Below are 25526 nucleotides of genomic sequence, written 5' to 3' on the forward strand. Positions count from 1 at the left end.
AACCCTTCTCCTTCCTTTTGCTCCCTCCCCCTGCCTTTACTGCTACTACAGTGGCTTCACCTCATGTAGGCCAAAAGAAGGGCAGGAGCTAAGAAGACAGCCCTGACCACCACCACCCCATACCACTCCGTAACCGACTCCCTCCCTTTGATTTTTACAGCCCGGGCTACTCACTGAGCCCTTCAGGTGGCAATGGCCAGTTCCCTAACTTATGGCCAAATTCATTAAAGCAGGAGGGGAAAGGTCACGGACCCCCTCTGGAGTTCTGTGGATCCTTGCTTGGGAATCCCTGCTCTAGCAGCTCATTTTTAAGTTAGGAAATTATTCTAGAGGGTGGCTGAGAGTGAAGAAGTGTAAATTGAACCCTTCCTATGGCCACTGTTTCTCAATCACAAATGACCCCACTTGATCAGAGTTTCAAACTGCATGTTTGCTCTCAGATGCGCTCTCCATTTCTCCCCCACCTGCTTTCTTCTCAGTTGCATATCCCAAGCGGCTTTTCAGCTTTAAAAGGGAGAATATGCTACAGTTACAGACATTTGGGGCTGGATGTGGGTACAGACCAAATAAATCTTTGTCCTCAGGTTTCTGTGAGTAAAAATCAAATATTTGAAGCTTACTTCACAGGGATGGCCATAAAACAACATTTTCCTTGAAGAGAAGGGAAAGTGGAAGTTCTAGAGAGCTTTTAAACATTCTTCTTATAACTCCTAGTGCAGATTTAGGAAGAACAGAAATTTCTCGTATTATTAGTGTACATACTAAAATACACATCATTTGCTGAACAGCTCTCAGTGTGTCTAGCCTCATAGGATTGTTCTGCTAATCATGAATTCAGTTCGATCTACGTTTCTAAAGTGCTGGGCAATCTTTACGTCTGATATCTGCGTAGTTTAGCCAAGCATGATAAATTCAGGAAGTAGCGTCTGTTTGATTGGGGAAATGGATAAGATCTTTGGAACAAACAAAGGGGAAAGGGAAACTTTACTCACCCCTAAATCTGATAATACTGCAAGCATCAAGCTACATCAAATAGAATAATATTGAATTAAATATTTATTATATGGAGTACAAAGTAACAAAACTAAAAGCATAGGGTTTGAATATCAGGTTGCATTAGAAGTCAAAACAAACTTCACATAAGCTTGTCAAATGACCAGCGTATGCACTTTGGCTTCAAGGACCTTCAGTGGTCAGTAATATGAACATTTTCAAAAAGATACACATACAGAAAATACTATAAATCAGTTCTGACCACTGATTCAGCTGGCCCGTGCCGAAGCTGAGGAGTCAGGGCGGAGGTGGGCGGGGGGGGGAAGTCTTCGGTGCAGCCACAGGCCCGCCACGGGGGAGACCCAGCGGCCCTGCTCCTTGGCCCGCGTAATGCCGCATCAGACCTTTTTGGGGTGGGGGGGCCTGCCAGGAGGGCTGCCCGGGGGCCGGGGGGAGGAAAGGGGATGCTAGCGCCCATTGTATTCACAGATACAATGGGCTTTCAATCTAGTAGTAACAATCATTTAATAAGTATCCAAATGCACTTTCCTTATTTATACAACCTTTAGAATGTAATAAAGGGAGAAGTTTTTTATGAGGAACCTCATGAAGCTGACAATCTAGTATGAGGTGTTGGGTTGAATCCAGTAAGTCTGCAGAACATAAACATCACCACTCCTGAAATGGGACCTTCTAATGTCTCCCAGCTGGTTCCTTTCATCCTCGCCATCATGAAAGCTCTGCACTGGCAAGGGTTGTCAAGACTGTAGAGACAGTGAGCCACCTTACATGATGAATTTGTAAACCACACTACACTTGATCTTAGCCAAAAGGCCGAGAAGGAAAAAATTTTTCACAGTCAGAGTAGTTCAGCAGTGGAATAGGCTGCCTAAGGAAGTGGTGAGCTCCCCCTCACTGGCAGTCTTCAAGCAAAGGTTGGATACACACTTTTCTTGGATGCTTTAGGATGCTTTGGGCTGATCCTGTGTAGAGCAGGGGGTTGGACTAGATGGCCAGTATGGCCCCTTCCAACTCTATGATTCTATGATTCTATTATTCTAAGAAAAGAGATAACTACATGATAGATTACATGCCTGTAATGGTTTGATTAATTCTATTGTCCCTTTTATCACGCTGATAAAGACTAGATTGAATTGAATTTGTAAACCAAAGTGGATAGGACAGCATATATGAGGTTGAACAGGAAAAAAATCTGAGTATTCAAAATCTAATAATCTCTGTTTCAAAGCACAAAATATGGCTGATTCATTTGAAAGTAGGAAAAAATCTACTGAAAATCCAATTTGGGCAATTTCAGACTCAATAACAGAGAACCAGTTGGCACAGTAAAAATCATTTTTCAAATGAGAAATCAAACAGCTCGGAGGAAGGTCACTTGAAATGAAGTCTCAGGTAAGCAGCACAGAGAAAAAGCCTAGAGTGGATCTCTTCACAGTGTTTTCCTCAATCTTCGGGGGGGGGGGGGGAGGGCATGAGCTGCTCTGCAGCAGCCAGACTCCTACTGTAGTACAAATAAAACAGTTTAAGCTAAAAGTCCCATCCCATCAGGCCTCATTCTGCTTGATCCAAACACTTTTCTTAGCAGCTCCTTCAGTATGCAATTGCACAATATGTGTTACTGTGAAAAAACATGCCGTTTACATTCCCCATTAACTGTATTTTCAGTTAAGTGTGTATTTAGGATTTAGTACATGACAGTTTTTAGTCATCATTTCTGTTGATCCCATCCACTAGAGTGCTCAAAAGGCTTACAGCGGGGCTCATGTAATTGAAGTTTATTCTGCTGCGGTTTTGGAATCTGGCTGGCTGTGGACAGGCCTGTCCTCCAGCTAAACTGGCAAGCCTGGAGAGAAGGAAGGGCCTCCATTGAGAGAACATTAATGGTCTGTAACAACTGTGGGTGTTCCTTCAATGGGCACTAACTGTTAGGTAACAGCTCTGTTCAAATACCCCTCGGCGTTTGGTTCCTCCCAGTTGAAGGGAAAGGCAATGTTGAATAGTGCAGAGAAATGGAACGAGCTGGTGGATTGTAGGCTTGAAGCGGAGTTAAAAGTCTTCTAGCAAGGCAATTACAAACAAGGCTGCTCAGAAGCTTACTGTGGTATTCTCAATGAGGGCCTATGCCCAGGGAAGTAGATTTAAGATTGCACCGTATATCCACCTAAGTCAATGGGCTTAGAAGGGTGTCAACACTATTTAGGAGGACAATGTTTGAGTCCGGCAGCACCTCTAAGACAAATAAAGTTGTATCCTTGAGTATAAGCTTTGAAGTGTACATACACATGCACATGGAAGTTTATAGCCAGGAAACAACTTTGTCTTAAAGGCGCCACTGGCCTCAAACTTTGTTCTGCTCCTGATCAACGCAGCCACCCACCTGAACCAATCTGCTATTAAGTATTCTGATGATCAGGATCTCTCTCTTATGTGAAGCAGCAACACTGCTCCCCTGTGCAAGTATTCGTCTCTACCTGAGTTCCACTTTGGAAATGCAGAAACAGAAGTCTCCGGTGTAGAGTTCTTTGAAGGGAATTGACCCAAGAAGCACCACCTCTGGAACTAGCCATTGGGGGGGGGGGAAAGGCTGCATCCCTCCACCCCCTCATCCAGATCATTGATAAAATGTTGAAAAGTACTGGACCCAGCACTGAGCCCTCTTGCACCCCAGAGCCAGCTCGGTGTAGTAGTTAGGAGTGCGGACTTCTAATCTGGCGAGCCGGGTTCAATTCTGCACTTGCCACAGCATTGATAAAACTGACCGAGCAGTACTATCAGGGCTCTCCCAGATTAGGGAGTTGCAGCACCTTCCTTATGGCCAAAGGCTGAAGAGTCTGGGACATTTCAGTTAAGAGATAACTACATGATAGATGTATATGGGTAATGGGTTTAAACTACAAGTACAACGATATAGGCTAGATATCAGGGGGGGAAAATTCACAGTCAGAGTAGTTCAGCAGTGGAATAGGCTGCCTAAAGAGGTGGTGAGCTCCCCCTCACTGGCAGTCTTCAAGCAAAGGTTGGATACACACTTTTCTTGGATGCTTTAGGATGCTTTGGGCTGATCCTGCGTTGAGCAGGGGGCTGGACTAGATGGCCTGTATGGCCCCTTCCAACTCTTTGATTCTATGATTCTATATAAAATTATGCATGGGGCAGAGAGAGAATTAAAAGAATTTTTTCTTCCTCCCCCAAAATACTAGAATTTTAGGGCATCTCATGAAGCTGATGGGCAGTAGGCTTAGGACAGGTAAAATGAAATACAATTTTACACAGAAAGTTATTAAAATGTACAATTCGCTGCTAGAGGATGTAGTGATGGCCGAAGGCCTCAGACTCCATGCCCTGTTGTTGGCAGTCCAGACCAGCTGGTTGGCCTCTTTGGGCCATTATGCACGGCCGCCGAATCGGCGATTTCGGGTCGCATGGAAAACGCGGAGGAGGAAGATGCGAAGCACACCGGTTATGCACGGGATGGGGCACGGCGGCGGCAAAACCCAGAGTAACCAATTATGCACATGGTGATCCCGGCGCCGCTTCTGGTTGAGCCCCGGTCACCCGGAAGCTGCGCTTTCTTCCGCGTTTCGCTAACGCAGCTTTTTCGGCAGCATGCATCGAAGCTGCGGCCAGTTGCAGCCGGCACCGTGCATTATCGGTGATTTTAGTCGCCACCATTCCACCCCGAATGTGCGTTATTGCCCCCGTGCATAATGGGTCTTTGTGAGACAGGACACTGAACTAGATGAACCAACGGGCTAAGTCAGCAGGGCTTTTTCTTAACAAGCTTTCAAAATAAATGGATCTGAAGTTGGAGCGTCTCCCTGCAGTCAAACCTTCTGCATTCTTATGTTAATGAACACAAGGAACTGAGCTGTAACTGTTGACCCACTCTTTGCTTGCCACCTAACATTACATTTCAGGAAGAGCTATAAGTAAATCTGCCCTTAAACACAGTTCCGGTTTTACTGTTGATTCATAACAATGGCTTCTCCTTTGCTGGAAAGACAAACAGGATCTAGATAAAGAAAAGTTTACAAAAGGTTAATTAAACAGGTAAAGATAAACATGGTTCGCAATGCCATTTTATTTTATTATAAACTTTCCTTTGCTAGACAAACTGTAGATATCCTAGTACACCGAATTGTGTTACTTTTGGCCAGCTCTCTGATGCTGAACCCATTTGATCCTCCTGAATTCAGTTCAGTGTGACTTGTCTTCATGCAGAGTTCTTAAGACTAGGGTACATGAGAGGGTTCCCACACTTCAAAAGAACATAAACTTCCACCATTTACATGGGACTGATTTTTGTTTGCTTGTATGTGTGTTTGTCTCTTTAAAAGCTGTAAGAAGCCTAACAATACAACATTTCTTGGCATGCCAATGTAGCAGTTGGGGAGGCTGTTGAGATTTTGCCTTTCATACATACTAAAGACTCAAGCTTGGCAAGCATCAATGTAGTGCATTGATGCACTCTAGCATGGAGAAATGAAGTTAAATACATCAAAGCAAAATAGAAACCTGCCAGTGCACTCCTGTGCAGTTTAGGATCCTATGGTAAGGCTGCCATTGTGGCCCAAGTCTGGGGGGCTTTCCGCACCGGGATCCTTGTAGCAAATTGTTTGCTGAACGAAAAATCGCCATTTAAAATAGTGCAATTCATCATTATGCATACCTCACTTTGTAGTGGAATCCAGTTGCGTTTCTATCGTTTCCCACAAGCTTCCGGTCTCAGCAAAAATCGCTAGAAAGGAAGCGCTATTGCCGAGCTCGTCCCGCCCCTGGCCGTCAAGCAGCCAATGGACAGCCATTAGCATGCTCCCAAACAGCCCCTTTCCCTTTAAGAAAGGTTTTTTTTAAAAAAAAAAAACACCCATTGCAACAAATATGTGTTGATTCGTTGCAACGGAGAGACCCATCAGCTGGTAGGTGTGTTTGAGCTGTCGTTTCATCGTTGCCACGCTCCCCCCAAGTGAAAAAAAAATCCCCCCCCCTCACGGGCCGGATTTTCGGCCGAAAACAGTGTAAAAAATAAAGGGAAAATACATCAGCAAACGGGCTTCTCTGTTGTTTGTGCTTAGTGACTAAACAGCTCTGGGGAGGGACTGAAGCCGGGGAAGCCTCTAAACAGGCTTGCTGGTGGGTTGAACTTCGCTCGCTCGGAGAAAAAAAAATGGCGATCGCTTCGCCGGAAGATCAGAGGAGAGAGCCAGGGGGAGGGACTTTGTAGAAACCACAACAATGGTAATGCACAGAACTTTCCCGCTAGTGTTGCAGATTGGTTGCAGGAGTGTAGCGCTTTCCGGAGGGTGAATCCACTTTTGGGGATTTCCCTGAAAGCGCTACAACGAAGCGCTTTTTGCGGATCGGTTTCAGGTGTGTGGCAGATTGTCAACGACATTGTGCATAATGGCAAATCAGTAGCGTTTTCAATTGGCAACCATTGTGCGATTTTGAAGGCGTGCGAAAAGCCCCTGGGTTTTAACACTGAAGAAAAAAAAGGGTTGGATTTCTTTTCACCTCATCCACAATCTGCAACTGTGCCTTTCTAAAAAACACAGCTGCCATTGTCATGGTGGATGGGAAGCAAATGGACAATAGGATCATTGCCAGCATATTCTCTCACTCTGCAGTGAGTGAGTGAATGTGTTTGCCAAGCTGAGCAGTGTGTTGCAATGGCAGAAAATGACACAACAGAGCAGAATTTTGGAACTTCAAGTGCACTGGAAAAGAATCTGTCAGGATGCAGGCTTGGGGAACCCAGGCTGCCAATTTAGCATGTAGTTATTTAGCTGCCCTTGCCCGTTCACCTCCTTCCTGCTTTCAAGACACCTGGGCAACTCATGCTACATTTCTCTTCCTTTTCCTGCAACCAAGTCATTACTCATTTCTGCTTTCTTGGCAGACCAACAACATTCAGTTGAAATACAAATGGATGTATTCCAAGCTGTCTTCAATGGCAGACTAACATAAAGTGTGTTGCAGTAATCCATTCTAGTGTTACTAAGATGTGTAACAGCGCACGATCAGGCCGACTGGAAAATGGTGCTATGTTTCTGTGTTTGAAATGCTCAGATCTTTTCATTCCAAGGGTAATGCTAGCCAGAGAAAATGTAACCCTAGTACCAGGAGTAAAGCAGCACCTTTAAGACCAACAAAGTTTTATTCTGGGTATAAGCATTCACGTGTATTGTGCATCTGATGAAGTGTGCATGCATACAAATCAAACTTTGTTGGTCTTAGAGATACCACTGGATGCAAACTATGTTCTGTGGAAATTTTGGGTTTGCCTCACGTTCAGTGTATGGGACGATTAACTTCAGTAGTGGGATCTGTCCTAATTACACCTTTATACCTTGCAAATTTAATCAAATGCAGATCATTAAGTTCCTCTCACCAGGCAAACCAATGTTGCCAGTAGCAAGAAGGAATACTTGCCCGACCAGCTCAAATTCCAGATAGGCAACATTGCCAGTTTTTTAATTTTGTTTTTCAGATTTGAAACTGACTAAACCAGGGGTAGTCAAACTGCGGCCCTCCAGATGTCCATGGACTACAATTTCCAGGAACCCCCTGCCAGCTCCTGGGAATTGTAGTCCATGGACATCTGGAGGGCTGCAGTTTGACTACCCCTGGACTAAACCATGGGTCTCCAAGCTTACAAATGGCAATGCCCTTTTGCCAAATATTCGTTCATTTAGATTTAGATGCACTTGGAAACACACTTAGATGCAACTGCTACATCCCCACGGGTCCTCTTTCAGCTTTGCCATTGCTTGAAGAAACCAAGAGAAGGATCATTTCACCATCTGCTCTGGTATCAATTGCTTCTGACTGATTCTGCTCTTGCCAGCAACTGCCTCTGCCTGTGAGTTTCACCTCTGATATACACAGCGTGCCCGGCTTCCTCTGCAGTTCGGAAACCCCGACGGACCCGGCTGCTAGGAGCGAAAGCTGACCGTGCTTTTAAAAAGCACCATAGCCCGATCCCGTCAGACCCGGGAAGCTAAGCAGGATTGGCTCCGGTTTGGGTTTGGGTGGGAGACCCCCAAGTGCTACCAGGGTGGTGCCTACGGGGTCGCCAGAAGGCAGCTGTGACTTGACGGCACTTTGCACCACCAGCAAACACAAACATGTCTGGCAAGGAAAGCGGCCGGATATGTCCTCTGTCGCCACCCACGAGTCGCCGAGGTGTGAGGCGACGTTGCTGACTAAGCGAGATCGTCTGGCGGAGGGACGTGCATCGGGCTGCCCTAGTTGCAGGCACGTTTCCAGGCCTCCTGGCACCCTCCGCGACTCACGGCGCCATCACGTTACTTGCACACGGCCATTCAGCCCCGCCGCTCCGTGCACTCCAATCTTGAACGTTAAAATCAGAGTCCAGGAGCACCTTCAAGACCAACAAAGATTTATTCAAGGCGTGAGCTTTCGAGTGCAAGCACCCTGCGTCAGACTCGAAAACTCACATCCTGAATAAGGCTTCGTTGGTCTCCAAGGTGCTCCTGGACTCTGATTTTATTGTGCTACTTCAGACCCACACGGCTCCCCATTTGGATCGATCTGGAACGTGTTGACATTGGAGTCGATCGAAGTACATTTTACTTTATTCAGTGTTGAAACTCCGAGGCTCTTCGGAGGGCGCCTTTACAGTCGCCTCCCTCCCCCTGCCCACCCGCTTAGGAGCCAAATCCCGGGCCCCGGCTCCCGTCTTGGGGCAAAGGCCGGGCTGCACCGCCAAGCCGCTGAGGCGCCCTTCGGCTCACGGCGACCCTGGTCCTCGCCATGCAACCTGCTAACCTGAGCTCCCCGCCCCAGCTGGACACACGCGGGCGCCCCTGCCGGGCCCAGCGCTGCCAAGGGCCACGAGGCCCCCTGGACCTCCCCCGCCGCCAGTGGCTGGGGTCCCTTCGGGGACGGGCCCGGCCACGGAGGTTCTTTCCTCCCGCCCGTTGCTTGGGCAAAGGCCTGGCTGGGGAACCTTCTCCGCTGCGCCCTTAAAGTCCCGCTCCAAACCAAAGCAGGAGGGCAGCGACAGGAAAGGGGCGCTCGCCGCCGCGCTCCGGCATTCTTGTCCACGGCTTCCCGCAGGTCATCGGCGGGGAGTTCGGCCTCCGCAACCGCGTCCCCCTCGAGCAGGCCTCGGGCCGGGCCAGCCCCCCGCTCTGGACGTGGCGCCGGGCCGGCCTGACAGGCGCCTGCCCGCCCGCCTCCCCCCATCCCCCATCCCCCGACCGACGCTGCCCGTTATTTTCCGCCCTCGTCGCGGGGTCGCCGCTCCGCCTCCTCCTTCCCGGCAGCCGGCGGCGGCAGGGGCTGGGCGGGGAGGCGGGCAGCCAAACGCCGCCCGGGCTGCGGCCCTGGGCCCAATGAGCTTGAACGGGATGGGCCGGGCGGCGGCTGGAGGCCGAGGATGGGCGCCGCGTCGCCGCTCGCCCGCTTCGCCTGGGGACGGATGGCGCGGCTAGGAGCGCGCGGAGCCCGGCGGCGTCTTCCTTCCTCGCCCGCGGCCGCGCCTGCCAGGCTCCGGGGCGCCTGAGGGCCGGGCCGCCGGGGGGCTCGCCGGGCCAAGGTGAGAGGGGCCCGCGGGCCTGGGCCTGGGCCGGCCGGCTGCGTCACAGGGGGGGGAGGGAGGGGGGGACCTCGCTGGGCAAACAGCCCCCCCCCCACACACACACACGGAGCAGAATGCCTGGGTGGCGCCGCCGCATTTTATGCTGGGGGGGTTATTCATTATAATTTTATTATAATTTTATAATCATTGATTTTCCGCATGGGGGGCCAGGGGGGTGGAAGGCAGCGCGGTGCTCAGGAACCGGAGTCCGGGCGCGGGAGGCCCTTTGCTCAACCCCAAACCGGAAGGCGGGCCGGCCTTTTCACGCCCGCGCTCGGCAGCCACGGGCAAGCTTTCGACCTACCCAGAGCCCTTCGTCAAGCCGCGTTTGCAAGACCAGAATGGGTTGGGGGCTTGTGTGAGGCCAGAAACTGCCCGTGTGACAGACAGGCCCGTTGGTGTGCTGCATTAAGTGAAGTAGATTGTGGCCGGGCAGAAGGGTGGCCTTACGATGGCTTTTGTTTTAACTTTCCTTCAACTTTCCTGTACGTTTTTGGAAACTGACGTTTGCTGGTTTATGTTTTTCTTCATAGAACTATTAACATTGGGACCCTCCTCCCCAGTCCCGCACACACAAAACACTTTCTTTTCCGTTTCATTAAAAAAATTGGGGGGGGGAGCCCTGTCAGCTTCCGTGGTGTAAACGTTGGCCTTCCACCTACTCTGCTGTTTGGGGAAATTTAAAAGCCTGAGGGGAAGTATTGTCAGTTTCAAATTTGCTTGCCTGCCATTGCTGCTCTTCCCCAAGCAGTGAGAAACAGTGGTTGTTTCTCAAAAAGATGTGTATGAGTTCCTGTGCTGGTAAATGCAGTAGTGTGTCAGTTTTTAAAAATAAGAAACTGGCAAAACCTTTCCTCCCGCCTTGTCAGTCTCACTGGGGTGCCCAAGGGATGCTGAAGGAAACAGTTGTGAATGGATATCTGTGGGATTGCGTTAGAATGTCGTCATGGAGAAATAGAAGCCAGCTTCCTGGTAGGTAAGTAAGGGAGTGCCTTTTCCTCTACTAGATGAAAGAAGTGTATTATATGGAACAGTGGTTCTCAGGTGATAATCAGAGCACTTTAAAATACAGGTGCGGCTTGGGCTAGAGACCATCTTCAGCATGTAACACTAAAAGGCCTTTGAACACTTCTCTAGCAATTTTTGTTATGTGTATATAATTTAATGTGGCACAGACAACAGGAGAGAAATTGGGTGGAGGATCTAATAGAAGTTTAACATTTGCCTCATAGACAAGGTTTTTTAACGTTAAACTTAGAATCATAGCCAATTTTAATTTTTTTAACCAGCCATAAATAGCAAATCCTCACCCCATTACAATTACTACATAAGTTAATAATTTTGTTTATAGAGATAAGATATATAAAAATACATATCTCTAAGTAATACACATTTGAACACTGATTCAGTAAGGCACGTGTAAAGAATATTCTGATTCATAATTCATTAAGACAAGCAGCATATAAATAAAATTTGCCAACTCTCTAAGCTACAAATCTTGATTAACTTGCCCACACAGATACAAGAAATAGTCATTTATTACAGTTATCGACGAGTACAGATACAAGAAAAGTATATTATGAACATGGGCCCATCATAAGAAAAAGAAAAGCAATATCTTGTAGCTATTTTTGTTTAAAAGTAAACAATAGTTTATAATAACATTAAATCTGTTATCCCTTAAAATATAAATACCACACAGAGTAGCTGATAAAAAAACATAAGGAGAAAATCCTTCTATAGCCTTATAATTCCAGAGTGTTATGAGCGTAGCATGATAAGATAACATTACATAAACCTATTTGAAATGTCAGGAGATTTTCTTTATTCTTTGGTGGTAAGCTAATTTAATAAGCAGTACAGTTTCTGAGACAGAATTCAGCCAGTCTCTTGGAACTGGAGGGTATGATTTTTTTGCATCTTATCAGCAAGGATTAATTTAGCAAGTATAAAGAAGGGTTAAGACAGGCTCAAAGTCTGACAAAGTGACATAGAATCATAGAGTTGGAAGGGGCCATACAGGCCATCTAGTCCAACCCCCTGCTCAATGCAGGATCAGCCCTAAGCATCCTAAAGCATCCAAGAAAAGTGTGTATCCAACCTTTGCTTGAAGACTGCCAGTGAGGGGGAGCTCACCAGCTCCTTAGGCAGCCTATTCCACTGCTGAACTACTCTGACTGAAATTTTTTTTCCTGACATCTAGCCTATATCGTTGTACTTGTAGTACATAATATTTAATATAACCTAATATAACATTTGGATTATAACTAATATTTATATCCTTAATGAAGTGGATTACAAAAAAATAGCTATTTTAAGATAAAAAGTCCATTGTGGATTTTCCAGGAGAACAAAAAGCATGGGAACAGTGTGTAGTTTAAGAACAGTTATGGTCTTTCCACAAATGTTTCTCCTTTTCTATAAACTAAGCATTTTGTTATTTTTCTAAAACATCATTGAGGTGCATGCCTGAATCTGACTTCTGAATTTCTGGATTTGTTTTATGATACTCTGACATCTGGCTTGAGAAAATATGAGTCTAGTAGAAATAAACCTAGGAAATTTGTAGCAGGTTGGTTTTGACTTAGGTAGTTTACTTTTTGCAAAGAAGTATGAGGACCATGTTTGAGTAGCTGTGAGATGCCATACTAGCTTTTATTTGCACCTTCAGTTAAGTTGATACTCTGTTACAGTTTTCATTTTCTTGGTGAGCACTTTTAGATCCTTTTTTCTTGGCATATTATAAGATCCTTCCGTTATCCCAAACGATATATAATACTATGCAGTGGACAGTTGAGAAATTAATCTGGAACAAATAGTTGAATCTAGCTTCATATGTCTCTATGCTCTTTGAATTAGAACATTAACATCAGGTTTTATTTGTTTGGATTTTCACCCCACCCATTCAGGGTTCATCCCAAAAGACAGCTATTCAAGTGTATGCCGGTGAATATAGGATATTAGAGGGTTTTTTTTAGAAACATGTAAGCACTATAAAATATTAATTATTGAAGAGCCTTAATAGAAATGAAACATTCCCGCGCTTTGAATCCATAAATTCCCATTGTAGAGAGCAATCCTGCTCAGATCAATTTATTGGGGGTTACTCCCAGGAAAATGTTTGTAGAATTGTATTTCTGGTCTCAAATCCAAACTAACACCATGCGTGCCCCATATACTATTTTTTAAATTTCTTCCTAAGCTTCCTCCTAGAACTAAAGGTGGAAAGTATAAATTCCCTGTTCTTGCATTAACAGGGGGTTATGGGGTGTTGGGGGAGAAGGTTCTACCAATTCCCTTTCCCACTGTAGCACTCAATGCAAAATCCATGCTTCCTGAGCATCCCCTGAGCCTCAGAGTGTTTTCAGGGAGATTTAGAATTCTTTTGTGCTTATTCCACTTTTTGTGTGTCTCCAACCCAATCTTTAGTCTTCTTTGAAGGTAAGGTGTTGCACAGGACTGTTTCCCCCCCCCCCCCCAGAGTATTCTGTTTCAGTTCTTGATGAGACTTTGTTGTTAAGGTTGAATGTCAAAGTGAAATGTTATATTAAATTATGTTAATATTTAAATTACATAGCTTTCATCTGGGAATTTTCCAGTTTAATGAATTTGCCTGTTTGACTTATGTTAAGAAGTAAATGTCATTGCAGTCAGGTGATCCAGACCTCTGTTGCCATGCAAGAAACTATTTAGATGATGCATTCATTCATTTTATTTATTTATTTGATTTCTATACCGCCCTTCCATATGGCTCATGTGCTTAATTTGACAGCACATATAATCTTGAACAAGGGTACCAGCTTTCCTCCAGGATGGCAAATTCAGCACTTCTGCTACTTTAGCTAAGAGAAGGTGCAAAATAACCAAGCAATAACCCAGGCACTGTTTCTAATGCTCGTTACGACATGTTCCTTATTATAATGTGATAAAACCTTCCCAGTTTGTCAAATTTATACATTGACTCAAAACAAACAGGAAACACCACTTACGAAATAGCCCTCACTGGAAATGACTACACAGGAGGAAGTATATGCTTGACTGTTGAGCACTTTAACAAGGAAGTTTCACTCCCTCCCACCCCCCAAATGTGATGGAAAACTGGGACTCCTGGTGTGGTTGCTCAGTGTCATTCTTTTTCTTTAGGGGAAGAGCTGTGACTCTGGTAGAGCATCTGCTTTGTATGCAACATTCCCAGGTTTAACCCTGGCATCTCCCTGTTAAAATGTAGTAAGGTACATAAAAAACCCTCACGATCTGCTGCCATTCAGAGTAGACTGTACTGGGCTTGACAGAGCAGTAGTCTGACTGTATAAGGTGGCTTCATGTGTTCTTGTGTGTTGACAGCTCTCCCCTCTCTCTACAGAAACTCTGTACAGGAAATGGCCATTCCTAAATCTTTGCTGAATTCCCTGACCTTTATCTTTGGATCTGCAATCGGATTTATCTTATGTTACATGCTATTCAGCTTAGTACTGGAGGAACAGGTTAAAACTGAGCCTCGCATCCTTTACAACAATCCCCATGGACGTCATTTAGATGATGATGATGATGAAAGTGATCCACTGAATGGGCAGATGAATTTCAACGCAGATGCCGGGCAACATAAAGGTATGTTCTGTTAGCAGCAGCTTATTTTATTGCTTTTCTTCACAATAGAACTTCATGTTCTTTACTGACACATGTCACCTGAGTATCTTTCCATTCTTTACAATCACTCTTGGACTGCCCGGTTGGGCAACTCAGGGCACAGGGTTGGATCCAGTGGCTCCCTTTGGTGAAGTGAGCATTGCTTTGTATAGGGTGGTGGTTGGTGTTAGTGGAAAAAGAGTCCATACTGTGTGCAGTATTGTGGGAGATTATGATTTTAAAGTTTTTATTAACAATGACTTTTGCTGACTACTGATGGGTTCAGTTGTCTGCAGTCCTTTTAGCTAAGAAGAAAACCATGCCAATTGTGTACTCCTAAAGTTGCTTCCTAGGCAGTAAGTCCCATTGAGTAGGATTCTGAGTAGACCTGTTCAGGATTGCTCTCTGAGCTCCTGCCAGCCTTGGATACAAACTAGAAGAGGAAAGTCACCGATTTAGCTTGTCTTTATGGCTGGCGTTGTTGTTGGCTGTCAATTTGACTCAATGGTCCCCAGAGGGAATTTTAATCTCTCATTGAAGATTCTGTGTGGATGTAATTCACAACTTCAAGCAACTTTTGCACAGAAAAAAGTGAAGTTATCTCTTGATTCCCATGGCCTCAGTGCTGCATACTTGATTTTGGAATGAATACACGCATAAAACATATTGTCTTATGCACAAAAGGCTTCTAAATAAGCATTTTTACGTTTTGTTAACCTACCTGAATGTCTCATTCCATGAATAAAACCTGGAATTTAATTATGGTGTTTGGAACTTGATTTCCCCTCCCTAATAGATGAAGACAAAAATATTGCCGAAGAACTCTACCAGAAGGTGAAAGTCCTTTGCTGGGTAATGACTGGTCCTCAGAATCTGGAAAAGAAGGCCAGACATGTCAAAGCGACTTGGGCCCAGCGTTGCAACAAGATGCTGTTCATGAGCTCTGAGGAAAACAAAGACTTCCCAACAGTGGGCTTGGAAACCAAAGAAGGTAGGGACCAGTTGTACTGGAAGACCATTAAAGCTTTCCAGTACGTCTACGACCATCATCTTGATGAAGCGGACTGGTTCATGAAGGCAGATGATGACACATATGTTGCACTGGACAACTTGAGGTGGCTTCTTTCGAAGTACAATCCTGAAGAAGCAATTTATTTTGGAAGAAGGTTTAAGCCTTATGTGAAACAGGGCTACATGAGTGGAGGTGCGGGCTACGTGCTGAGCAAAGAAGCCCTGCGAAGGTTTGTAGATGCTTTTAAAACCAACAAATGTTCCCATAGTTCTTCCATCGAGGACTTAGCATTGGGCAAATGCATGGAAACCATTGGTGTTAAAGCCGGAGATTCCCGGGATACAAGTGGCAAAGAAACATTTCATCCTTTTGTGCCTGAACATCATTTAATCAAAGGTTACCTACCCAGAACTTTTTGGTATTGGAATTATAACTACTACCCTCCTATAGAGGTAAGGCATTTGCAGAGACTCTTTCACTATTCTTTTTGCAGCCTAAAATGTCATCTAGAATATTATCTATTAAGTTTGTTAATAGATACAATATTTCTAGTAGGATCCCATAGAAAACATTTGCTAGTTTCCCTCTTCTTCCCCTACTCCCACACTTTCTTGAGTCCTGACTCCCAGAAATAACATCTCAGAGGGCATTTTGCATTGCAGTGGAACATGGGAGAAAATAGGGATGGGAAGGGAAGAGATGAAACATTTTCTAATTAACCTTCTTGATGGTTTTCCAAATTCCTGGAGTTGTACTTGCTAATACTTAAAAAGAGCAACCTGTCTTGGCTTTCATTTTTCCCCCTTCTGTTTTGCTTTCCCTTTTGGTAGGGCCCTGGATGCTGCTCTGACCTGGCAGTTTCTTTCCACTACGTTGATGCTGCCACCATGTATCAGCTGGAATACTTGATTTATCATCTCCGCCCCTATGGTTATCAATTCAGGTACAATCCTGACTTTCTTAAGAATTTAAAAAAACAAAATTTAAGTGACACAGCAAAAGACAATGCAAAACACAAAGCCGAAGGTCCTCCAAAGGCCTCCAAATAAAATGACACCCAGTGCCCTGAAGAAGCCTTATGGAATGATCAACTAACACACCAAGCCCAGAGATGACTAGATAGATTTATTTTTTTAAGAGTCCCTTCCAGTGGCTGCAGACCGCGGATGGTTGCCTAAGATGTCAAGAAGGAAGTTTCACATGCCCTGAAGGCGAAAGGCCAGATTTTTTTACCCTCCGTGAGTTATGAAACCTCTTTGGTGATGTATGTACATTGGCTTCCTGCTTCCAGATCCACATCATTATGCAGTATTGTAGATCTCTGAATCAGCAGAGTCTGTTCTTGAAAACTTGGACTACTTGAGTTCATTGCATCCTGAGAAACATCTCAAATGGATTCATGCATGAAAATGTATTTCTAGAAAATCTGTTAAATAAACTGTCTGTTTAGATGCTGAGGTTTGAATTTTCTTCTGATGTTCTCTAGAGTCAGTTTTAGTTCAATCTGCAGAGAAAGTCAGAGTAGCCTTTGGCAGGAGGATTGGTGGCAACCTTCAAGAAATATTCTCAGCTCATGATGACGAGAACGGGCACTTTCTAATGAACAGATTATAGATCTGTGCAAAATAAATTCCCCTTGTGCAGCTTCTAGAAAGCTAGTTGCAGAATTAGTGTTAAAGAAAGTACAAAGACTTTGATGGCCCTTTGTTAATGCTGATTAGTTGTTGGCTCTTTATTTACATTTTATCTTGCTTATAGAACTGGATAGGTTCAGGTGGGTAGCCATATTGGTCTGCAGCAGGAGAACGAAGTTTGAGTCCAGTGGCCTGTCCCCAGAATAAAACTTGGTTGGTCTTAAAGGTACCACTGGACTCTGCTCTTCTAGGACTGAAGTTATTTTGCTTATAGAACCAGCATAGCTCCTGTTTGATTTGGAACGGGAGTTGTTTCTTGGCTTACATTTTGAACATTCTTTGTTTCTATGCCTAACTGGCTGTAGCGTTTTAATTTAGCTAGTACAGTGGACTTCTTTTTTGTGTGGAGTCCCTTTAAAACATCTTTTGTGTATCTGGTTTTTATCTCACTGTTGTCTGAGGCCATTGGAAAGCAGATGGAAGAACTCTGTGCTAAAGTGTGAATTGTAGTACTTTGTAGCTATCACGTTCCTCCACCTCCCTGTGCCCTACATAGAACTGAGCTGTTTTGTATTATCCCTGGTATTCAGGCTTCTTGTCACATGACTGTTCTACTTACAAGTGGTCAACTAAGGGTTTTTGTTTTTTGTTTTTGCTTTAATTCATCATATTGATGTTTGAAAGTATTTACTCAAGTGTTGAGTGAGCAGTTGTCTTTGCCAAGTATCATAACTGGTTATGGTGTGCTCTCTAACCCCAACAACTCCTGAGCTAATAGTGGTGCCTTCCTCCAACACAAGGAAGTCTCTTTGAGCCTCTCTTATTGGAGGAAGGTTCCCAGTGCTGGAGGAGGGTGCTGCCATTAGCTCAGCAGAGTGGTAGGATCCATCCCATTGAGGTGTATCCTGCTGCTTCAGTGAGCAAAGCCTTCCTTCAGTCGCTGGAGCCTTTCTCCAGTGGCTCTTCCTCCAACCTAAGATTTGAATCCATATAGCTATCACACAGAATCGTTGCTTCCCATGCAACCTGTCCCTCTATCATATCCAACCATGGGTATCTTATCTCTCCCCTCCGCACACACACCACACACACACTCCCCTCCGCACACACTCCCCTCCACACACACACCTGGTTGTATGCCCTTCATGAATGCACAGTATTTCCTCATAGAGAAGCAGGGCTTACCTCATTAAAAAAAAAATTTAACTGAACTAGCTGTTTTCTTCTTTGTTGACCTGTGGGGAACTTCTATAAACTACAATTACATTGAGAAGCTCAGCTCTAGACTAGAAACAATGTTAATGAGTCAGACTTGAGGACAAAAATGCAAAAAATAGTTACGCCAAATTGTCAAAACACCTTAGTGGCAGATGAATGGTTGAGAAAAGCATTTTACTTATCAGTGGATGAATCTTAAGCTTAAATGGAGTTTAAGGGGGTTTGTTTAGTTCATTTAGATCTCTTTTCTTCCCAGTGTAGGGCTAAAGTGGCTTACACCATTCTCCTTATTTTATTCTCATGACAGCCCTATAAGGTAGGTCATCTGAGAGTGTGTGACTGGCCCAAGGTTATCCAGTAAGCTTCCGTGGTCGAGCAAGGATTTGCCCCCTGGGTCTCCCAGATCCTCGTCTGATACTCTAAACCAGGGGTAGTCAACCTGTGGTCCTCTAGATGTTGGCAGGGGCTCATGGGGCTTGTAGTCCATGAACATCTGGAGGACCATTGGTTGACTACCCCTCTCTAAACACTGCACCGTGCTGGTTAATTGACAATGTCAAGCATGTCCTGCAGTTTTTTGTTCTGGTGTTTTATGTTCATTATTGCTCATGACATCCCTCCATTGTATCTACCTCAAATATTTTGCAAGTACCTGATATAAATTGTCAGTGCTGCAGTGAACTGTGTGGCAAATATAGGGAAAATTTTGACTGTTCCAGGCTTTTGACATTGAAGTGTGAGGAACAGTACATTACAAATTTCTTTGAAAAATGGGCTGCTTTGTCAATCATTTATATTGGCATGGCAACCATAGCACTGTCTGGGACAAGGTTCTCTTTTACTCGTCCACTTGTCTCTATTTTGCGGACTTTAGGACTGAGGGCTTAAATCCTGCTTGTGGCAGATATCCAATTACCCTCCTTTCGCTCCAGCTCAGTGTTGGCAGCGTTGTGTGCCATTTCAGAGCTTACAGAAGGGGGAGGGGTGCTGAGGATTGTGGTGGTTAGGAAGTCCAGTATATTCTTGGTGGTACACATCATAGCTTTTTAATATTGAAAGCAGAAGGAATAACTTTTAGCTGAGCACTTATTTTCTGATTAGTCAAGAGGCACAAGATACCATCTGAGAGCAAAATTAATCTTTGGGATTCAAAGATTTCCTTCTATTCCTAAAATGTAAGTGTTGCATATTATATGGAGATGCAGTAAAAAGAAATCTGTCAAATTATTCTTCTGGACAATTGATATCTTACCCTGCACCTTGGATTTTTTCTCTCCTGGAGACTGTGTTGGCGATGATGATGTTCAATCAAAAGTCCAGAATTTTTAATATCTAAGAAAACACATAAGTTTCTAAAAGCCCTGAGATTAATCCTTTTGTTATTGTTGTCTATGTCCAAAGTGCTTTTGAGTTGTATGTTAGTATTGGATATAAAATTATCTAAAAATGGCTCGATTGAACTTTTGAGCTGTATAATGTATTGATTATTTTGTATAATATATAATCTGACTGTCCTGTTTGAATGATCAGCAGTGTAGCTGATTATCTTATTTTCATTTGTCACCAAATACCTTGAAGATTCCTGTTAATGGGGAGGGGTATTTTTATATCCTCAGTTAATTTATAGTATTCACTGTTATGTTAAAATTTTCTCTATATTGTGTCAAACTTTCTTCTCTGATTCCATTTAAGTACAGTAACAAAGTTTTTTTGTGACATCTCTTTAATTTATCTATGAAATGCTGTAAGTGGTTAAAAGCTGCCATATACAACTCATTGTAAGGCTTATTTTTTATCTCATGTTAACAATAAATGTTGTGAACTCATATACAAGGCAAATTCAGTTTAATGTATATTGCATATAACATATGTAGTGAATCTCCATGGCCATACATTTGAAAAGACTAATTTTGACTGCTGAGCAGTATGTTAAAACAGTGAATGTTTTGAAAATTTGAGACAAGGGAATACTTTCTTTCACAGGAAATAGTGGTTGACTTGTTCAACAGATCAAAAAAAAATCAGAAATTTTGGAGAGAAACTCTTAAGTGCCTTTCACCAGTTTTTTTTTAAGCAATTAATTTAAATGAGAAGTGCACAAATAAAACTAATTTATCACGATTATAAAATGTCTCTTGTCGTTGTGAGCATTTGAATGTCTTTGGATTCAGTAGGGAATGGGATAGGCGTGTCATGTTTAAGCGTGTGAACACATGTTTGCCAGACTTCTTTCTTAGATTTTTTTTTTAAATAAAGGAAAACACTTTTCTGGAACCAGGCTGAGGTGTTAATCTGCTCAGATGACTGCCACAGTTCTTTGCAAGTCCCTCCCACCTTGGAGCCTTAAACAGAAAACACAAGGGATTGAACCTGCTTTCTTCGATGAGCAGAGAGACACTGAGCAAGAACAAAAGGTGGCAGAGTTAGGTATGTGTGTTTCACATATGTCATGAAGTCTAAACACATGCACATCAGCATTGTGGGAAGCAGCTCCTGGATTATTTTACCATCCGTATGCTTCATTTCAAAATTACTGTGAACTAGACAGAATAGTTTAGAATCTGCTCTGGTTAGAAATGAAAATGCTTAAGAGTGTAACCTAAGCAGAGTTGTACCTTTCTAGGCCCTCTAAAGTGGTGTAAACTGTTTAGGATTGCATTAGCGTCTGTTCTCATCTAGTTCAATTGTTTGCGCTGCTTGTCTAGGATATTGCAGTACGGGGTTGGACTTCACTCATTCATCTAAGCAACAACCTTCTACGCTACGTCCAGTGTGGTGATGGCAAACTTCCTTGCATGTGTGCTGTCTTAATTTCGTTAAAGTGGCTTATCTTTTTGCCGTGTCTTCATTAACATTCATTAACTGGGATGCCAGCCTGGGGGGGGGGGTACTGGGGATCCCCCTGGAACTACATCTACAGAGATCATTTCCTCTGGAAAAAATGGATACTTTGGAGGGTGAATATGGCATTGTACTCTGAATTCTCCAGGCTCTATTCCCAAATTTCCAGGAGTTTCCCAAGCTAGATCTGGTAGCCCTTGCCCCCTTGTTCCCTGCTAGAGGCATCTGGCAACCCTATTATGACCGTTTATGCCCTGGAGGTTTCATGCTGGGCTGCAGGCTGGAGTTTTAGTCGTGGCAGGTTGCCCCACCTCTTCCTGCACTCACATGGGAGAGCATTTGGCCTGGTGCACCTCATCCGCCCCCGATTTGTGCTTCTGCACGGGAGCTGGGGCAGTGAAGTTGTCAGTGCGTAAATGGTCTATGTGGAGAATTAAGCAGTCTTTCCAAATAAGGAACAACACCTGTCTTGATTATATGACCAGTTTAATTGGTCATCAATTTTAGCTTATACAGTACATGTGTAGGGTTAACATTTGAAAGGAAAACTTAGTAGGAAAATATACACTTTTATGTACATCATTCAGTGCCTTTTAAGTTCCTCTACAATGTTTACTAAGTTTTATTTCACTCTTTTGTACAAGAGCCCTGAGACATAAGAATGTGTATGAATGTGAACCTCTCCAAATCAGTTAAAAATACCTGGCCCTGATTCAGTAGAAGAGATCTGTGTCTGTAAGCAGTCTTTGGTGGGTGTTTCCAACATAGATGTATGACCTCATTGCGATACTCATCTGAGCCTTGCTAAACTGGCTGGTTTAGTCTTCTGCTGTGCACAGGAATGCACAATGGGGCCCAGGGCTACCTGTTCTTGCACATGGGTAATTGCCTGTTGTGTCAACTGTTCTGAGGCTCCTATGTATTTTCAAAATGTTGTTATTTTATTCTCCTTTGTGTAATATTTAGCTGCTAAACTGAATTTAGCTATAATGGGAATACAGGCTGCTCATAAATCAGCCTCTGAGGTGTTAAAGGGTTGCATTTTTTACTAATAATCTAAAGGAATATTGAATGGGAAAAAAATGGTTTTTAAATTTGCACCAGTTTCAGACATTTATTGTGTAGAATTGGGGTGGGATTGCTTTGCATGATCTAATAACAAACCCTGTTCTAATTAAAGCTAGACAGTAAAATCCCTGGTATTTGTTTTGTTAAAGTTCCTGCAATACTAAATAATAAAGGATGTTGCCTTACGTAAGCAAAGCCATCAGGTAAATACTCTATCAAATCTATATATATATGCCTTATTGTAAAAAGTGCAAGATACAGTACACAAATAGTTCTTGCATTAACACAGCATTTGGAATTCATTGTAGGCTCCTGAAACTTTTGCCACCTCAGCTGAAATCCACTCTGCAAGAGGAGAAAAGGCACAGTTATATTAAGCATACCTGCATGTTTGATGAGAAGGAGTATATGCTGCCCATTCTAACAAGAATGCAAAGTTTGCCACCTCTATACTTTTAGGGACTACTTTTTCCAACCCATATAGACTGCCTTGTAAACATTGTCTGTAATTATTCAAAGCACACCCCCACCCGCAGAATAGGGAAAAGTTCTTCTCCCTTTTTTAAGGCTGTTATCTGATATGCAGAGAATGTTCTTGAGCAAAATGTCCACTGTTGTCATTACATACTTGCTTACTCTTGAATACAAGTCGCCCGGCATTCTTGTTCTGTCTCAAACCGGTTATGGGTACCTTGACAGCCACCATACCAAAATCGGGCACAAGAATTGGCATCCTTGTCATAGTACCATTTCACTTGGTAGTTTCGACAGTCACCAGGCCTCATAGGTTCCAAGCACCTAGGAGCTGCAAACAATGGAAAAGAAACTGCTGAACTTCTACAGATAGATGAATCATCAGCTGTGTCTAAATTACTATGGTGCTGCACAGCAGTGCCAGCGTGAGCCAGAAAAAGAGCTCTGCAGAGTCATGCAATTTGATCAGAGCCAGTGTTTTTTCTTATTTCTCCCTCGTTGGTCTTGTATTTCATTACCACCATGCTCAGGTCTAAATAGGTGGTGTGTGCAGCTAGGTTAGTTTGAGGTTTACATAGCTGATTGTGTTCAAACTGCTTTTTCAAAGTCTTCAGTGGTCCTCAAAGGCACACTGGTCCCCTAAAGCAGTGCTGAAGAGAGTCATCCAAGCCATCTAGTCCAACCCTTTGCTCAATGGAGGATCAGTCTGAAGTATCCCTGACAAGTATTCGTACATCTGCTGCTTGTAGACTGCCACTGATGAACTACTACTACTGTAAAGAAATTTGTAAAAATCCCTAAAACCCATCAAGTATCTTCCTGACCGTAATTTATATGCATTATTGCCAGTCCTATGCTGCCAACAGGAACAGCTCCCTGCCCTCCCCAATTATTTACAGAGAACAGTCATGTTTCCCCTCATCCTTCTCCAGACTGAACATTCCCAAGTTCCTCAGCTTCGTTCATCAAACAAAGAATAAACCCTGCAGGCAAAACACATCAAGGGACATGAGTCTCCCTGACCCACCTTCTACCTTCAGGAGAACCTCCACATACCTTTTGCTCCACCTATTACTATCCGAGGCTGCACAATGGCTGTTGTCGGCCGCAAAGTATGAGTTAAATTAGGTGAAAGAGGAGTTGCTGGAGTGTGGGTTCGGGGTTCCCTATAATCTTGTCTATGAGTAACCGGTGTATGCCTAGGAGAAGTTGTAGTGGCACTGTGTTCTCTATGTGTCCAGGGAGGGTATACCTATGAAAAAAGAATAAATACTAGTTCAGCTTAGATACCACACCAGATACTCAGACTGGGCATTACTTCTGTTGTATAAGCTTCCTTATACAAAATTTCATAGTTTGACCATGTTGCATGTGGAAAACGGCCTTTAGCCTTACTCCCTGTGCCATGTTCACACCGTGAAACAGTTCCAGTAATGCACTGTTTGGACACAGACTCTATCTGTGCTTCATAATGTGCGCACTGACCATATGTACTTGCCCAGTACTCCTAGCCCAGTCAACCTCTGTATTGCTCCAGAGATGTCCCTAAATAACATAAGAAGCCCTAACTAGGAACTTACTCAACAGAGTGTGCCAATGCCTAGCCAATCATTGTTTCAAAAAAAAACTTTGGAAATCGTCCCCTTACAGATTTTTGTGTACGTAAGGACAGGTCTCTCCAAATTTCTCATATTTCTGCTGTAGAGGAAAATTTAAAAACTTGCTGCTCCTTTAGTATATTTCCCTGTGCTTATCCTGTCCAGTGAGGATAAGAACTGTTTCTTTTTGTACAACAAAACTTTGAGTCCAATGGCACCTTTAAGACCAACAAAAATTTATTCAAGCTGTGAGCTTTCGAGTGCATGCATTCTTCCTCTGACAAAGAAACAAGGATCTTAAGAGTATAGGTATAAGGAAACAGTACATTAGTAGCAAATTTATAAACTCTCATAACATCCAAGTCCCTTGGGTTCACTAATGGAACAACACTACATTTGAGTAAAAAAACAGACTTCTTTTTTAGCTCACCCAGGAGTTGAGAAGGCCTTCAATTCCAATACAAAGACAATCATTGAGATTTACTTACATATTCTATTTCGGGTTTGGATGGCGGGATGTACGGCTCTGGAGTCTGTGCTCGAGCAAACTGACCCGTCCGTTCACCTTCAGGGTAAAGTGTTGAGGATGAACTCAGCACTTTCTTAATATGGTCAGCAGAAACATTTTTACAAATTTGTTTGAAGATCTTTTCCTCAAGAGCTGAGGAGACGGCAAGAACAGTATGGTCAGATGGAAATGCAGCAAGGTGCAGAATAAAGTACTGTCATTTAAAGCTACATGTTAACTGAGAGAGGCCCATTTTTTCAAACCCATTTTAAAATCACATATAAAACTAAAACAAAGGGGGGGATTTTTTACCGTCAAAGGGTGGGCATGTGGATGATGCCGAACCCTTTATGCCTCTGCTATTTATCTTCCCATAAGTCTAACCAACATCCTGCTTGAGTGTTTTTCCCCAGCTCAGTCGACAGTTATTATTAATTAATTAATTATTGTATGGCATTTTCTGGCAGCCAGGCAAGGGATGTTTGGAGGTGGTTTGCCATTGCCTGCCTCCACATCAGGACCCCTAGTGTTCCTTGGAGGAACTCCATCCAAATCCTTGGATGTCCCCCATTGAAATACTACCAGGGTCAGCCCTGCTTGGCTTCCAAGATCAGACTTGCCTGGACTATCCAGGTCAGGGCTAAGTCCACATGATTAGTAGTTGACTGAGAAGAAAAGGACTGGGGGAGGGGGGGCGAACCAAGTGAGAACTAAGCACTGACTTGGAAGAAAGTTCAACTTCCTCTTGGTTGATTCCAATTCTAAAAATTGGACCCCAGCACCCTACTTTATATTTATGTAGGCAAATCTGAATTTACCCATCTCCTACCTTCACATCTCATTTGGCCTTTAAAAAATATTTTGACACATATATACAAAGCAACAGAACAGTACAGTACAAATGAAATCTAAATGGATTGCATGTCAT

General features: G+C 43.6%; 2 protein-coding genes across 5 annotated transcripts in view; one reads left to right on the plus strand and one right to left on the minus strand.

Moving 5' to 3' along the window:
* The first annotated feature begins 9220 nt into the window (after positions 1–9220).
* C1GALT1 (core 1 synthase, glycoprotein-N-acetylgalactosamine 3-beta-galactosyltransferase 1) lies at positions 9221–16712 on the plus strand. Of its 2 annotated transcripts, none has more exons than XM_077304790.1 (4): positions 9221–9577; positions 13983–14227; positions 15042–15709; positions 16088–16712. In XM_077304790.1, the coding sequence occupies exons 2-4, from the start codon at positions 13999–14001 to the stop codon at positions 16304–16306; spliced, it is 1116 nt and encodes a 371-aa protein (XP_077160905.1). In that variant the 5' UTR covers positions 9221–9577; positions 13983–13998; the 3' UTR covers positions 16307–16712. The 2 variants fall into 2 exon arrangements, with proteins under 2 accessions (XP_077160905.1, XP_077160904.1); XM_077304789.1 differs by lacking the exon at positions 9221–9577 and adding an exon at positions 10086–10595.
* Positions 16713–21417: 4705 nt separating this feature from the next.
* Positions 21418–25526, minus strand: part of COL28A1 (collagen type XXVIII alpha 1 chain) — a 62773-nt gene continuing 58664 nt past the window's right edge. For 2 of the 3 annotated variants that reach the window (XM_077304787.1, XM_077304786.1), the window contains exons 33-36: positions 24579–24751; positions 23549–23744; positions 22655–22823; positions 21418–22363 (exon numbers count right to left, since the gene is read on the minus strand). In XM_077304787.1, coding sequence (XP_077160902.1) covers positions 22348–22363; positions 22655–22823; positions 23549–23744; positions 24579–24751 — 554 coding nt within the window. In that variant the 3' untranslated portion in view covers positions 21418–22347. Of the gene's footprint in view, positions 22364–22646; positions 22824–23548; positions 23745–24578; positions 24752–25526 lie in introns of all 3 variants that reach the window. The other variant, XM_077304788.1, reaches the window with a different exon arrangement.

This window comes from Paroedura picta, chromosome 11, assembly GCF_049243985.1.
Source record: "Paroedura picta isolate Pp20150507F chromosome 11, Ppicta_v3.0, whole genome shotgun sequence".
Lineage (NCBI taxonomy): Eukaryota > Metazoa > Chordata > Lepidosauria > Squamata > Gekkonidae > Paroedura > Paroedura picta.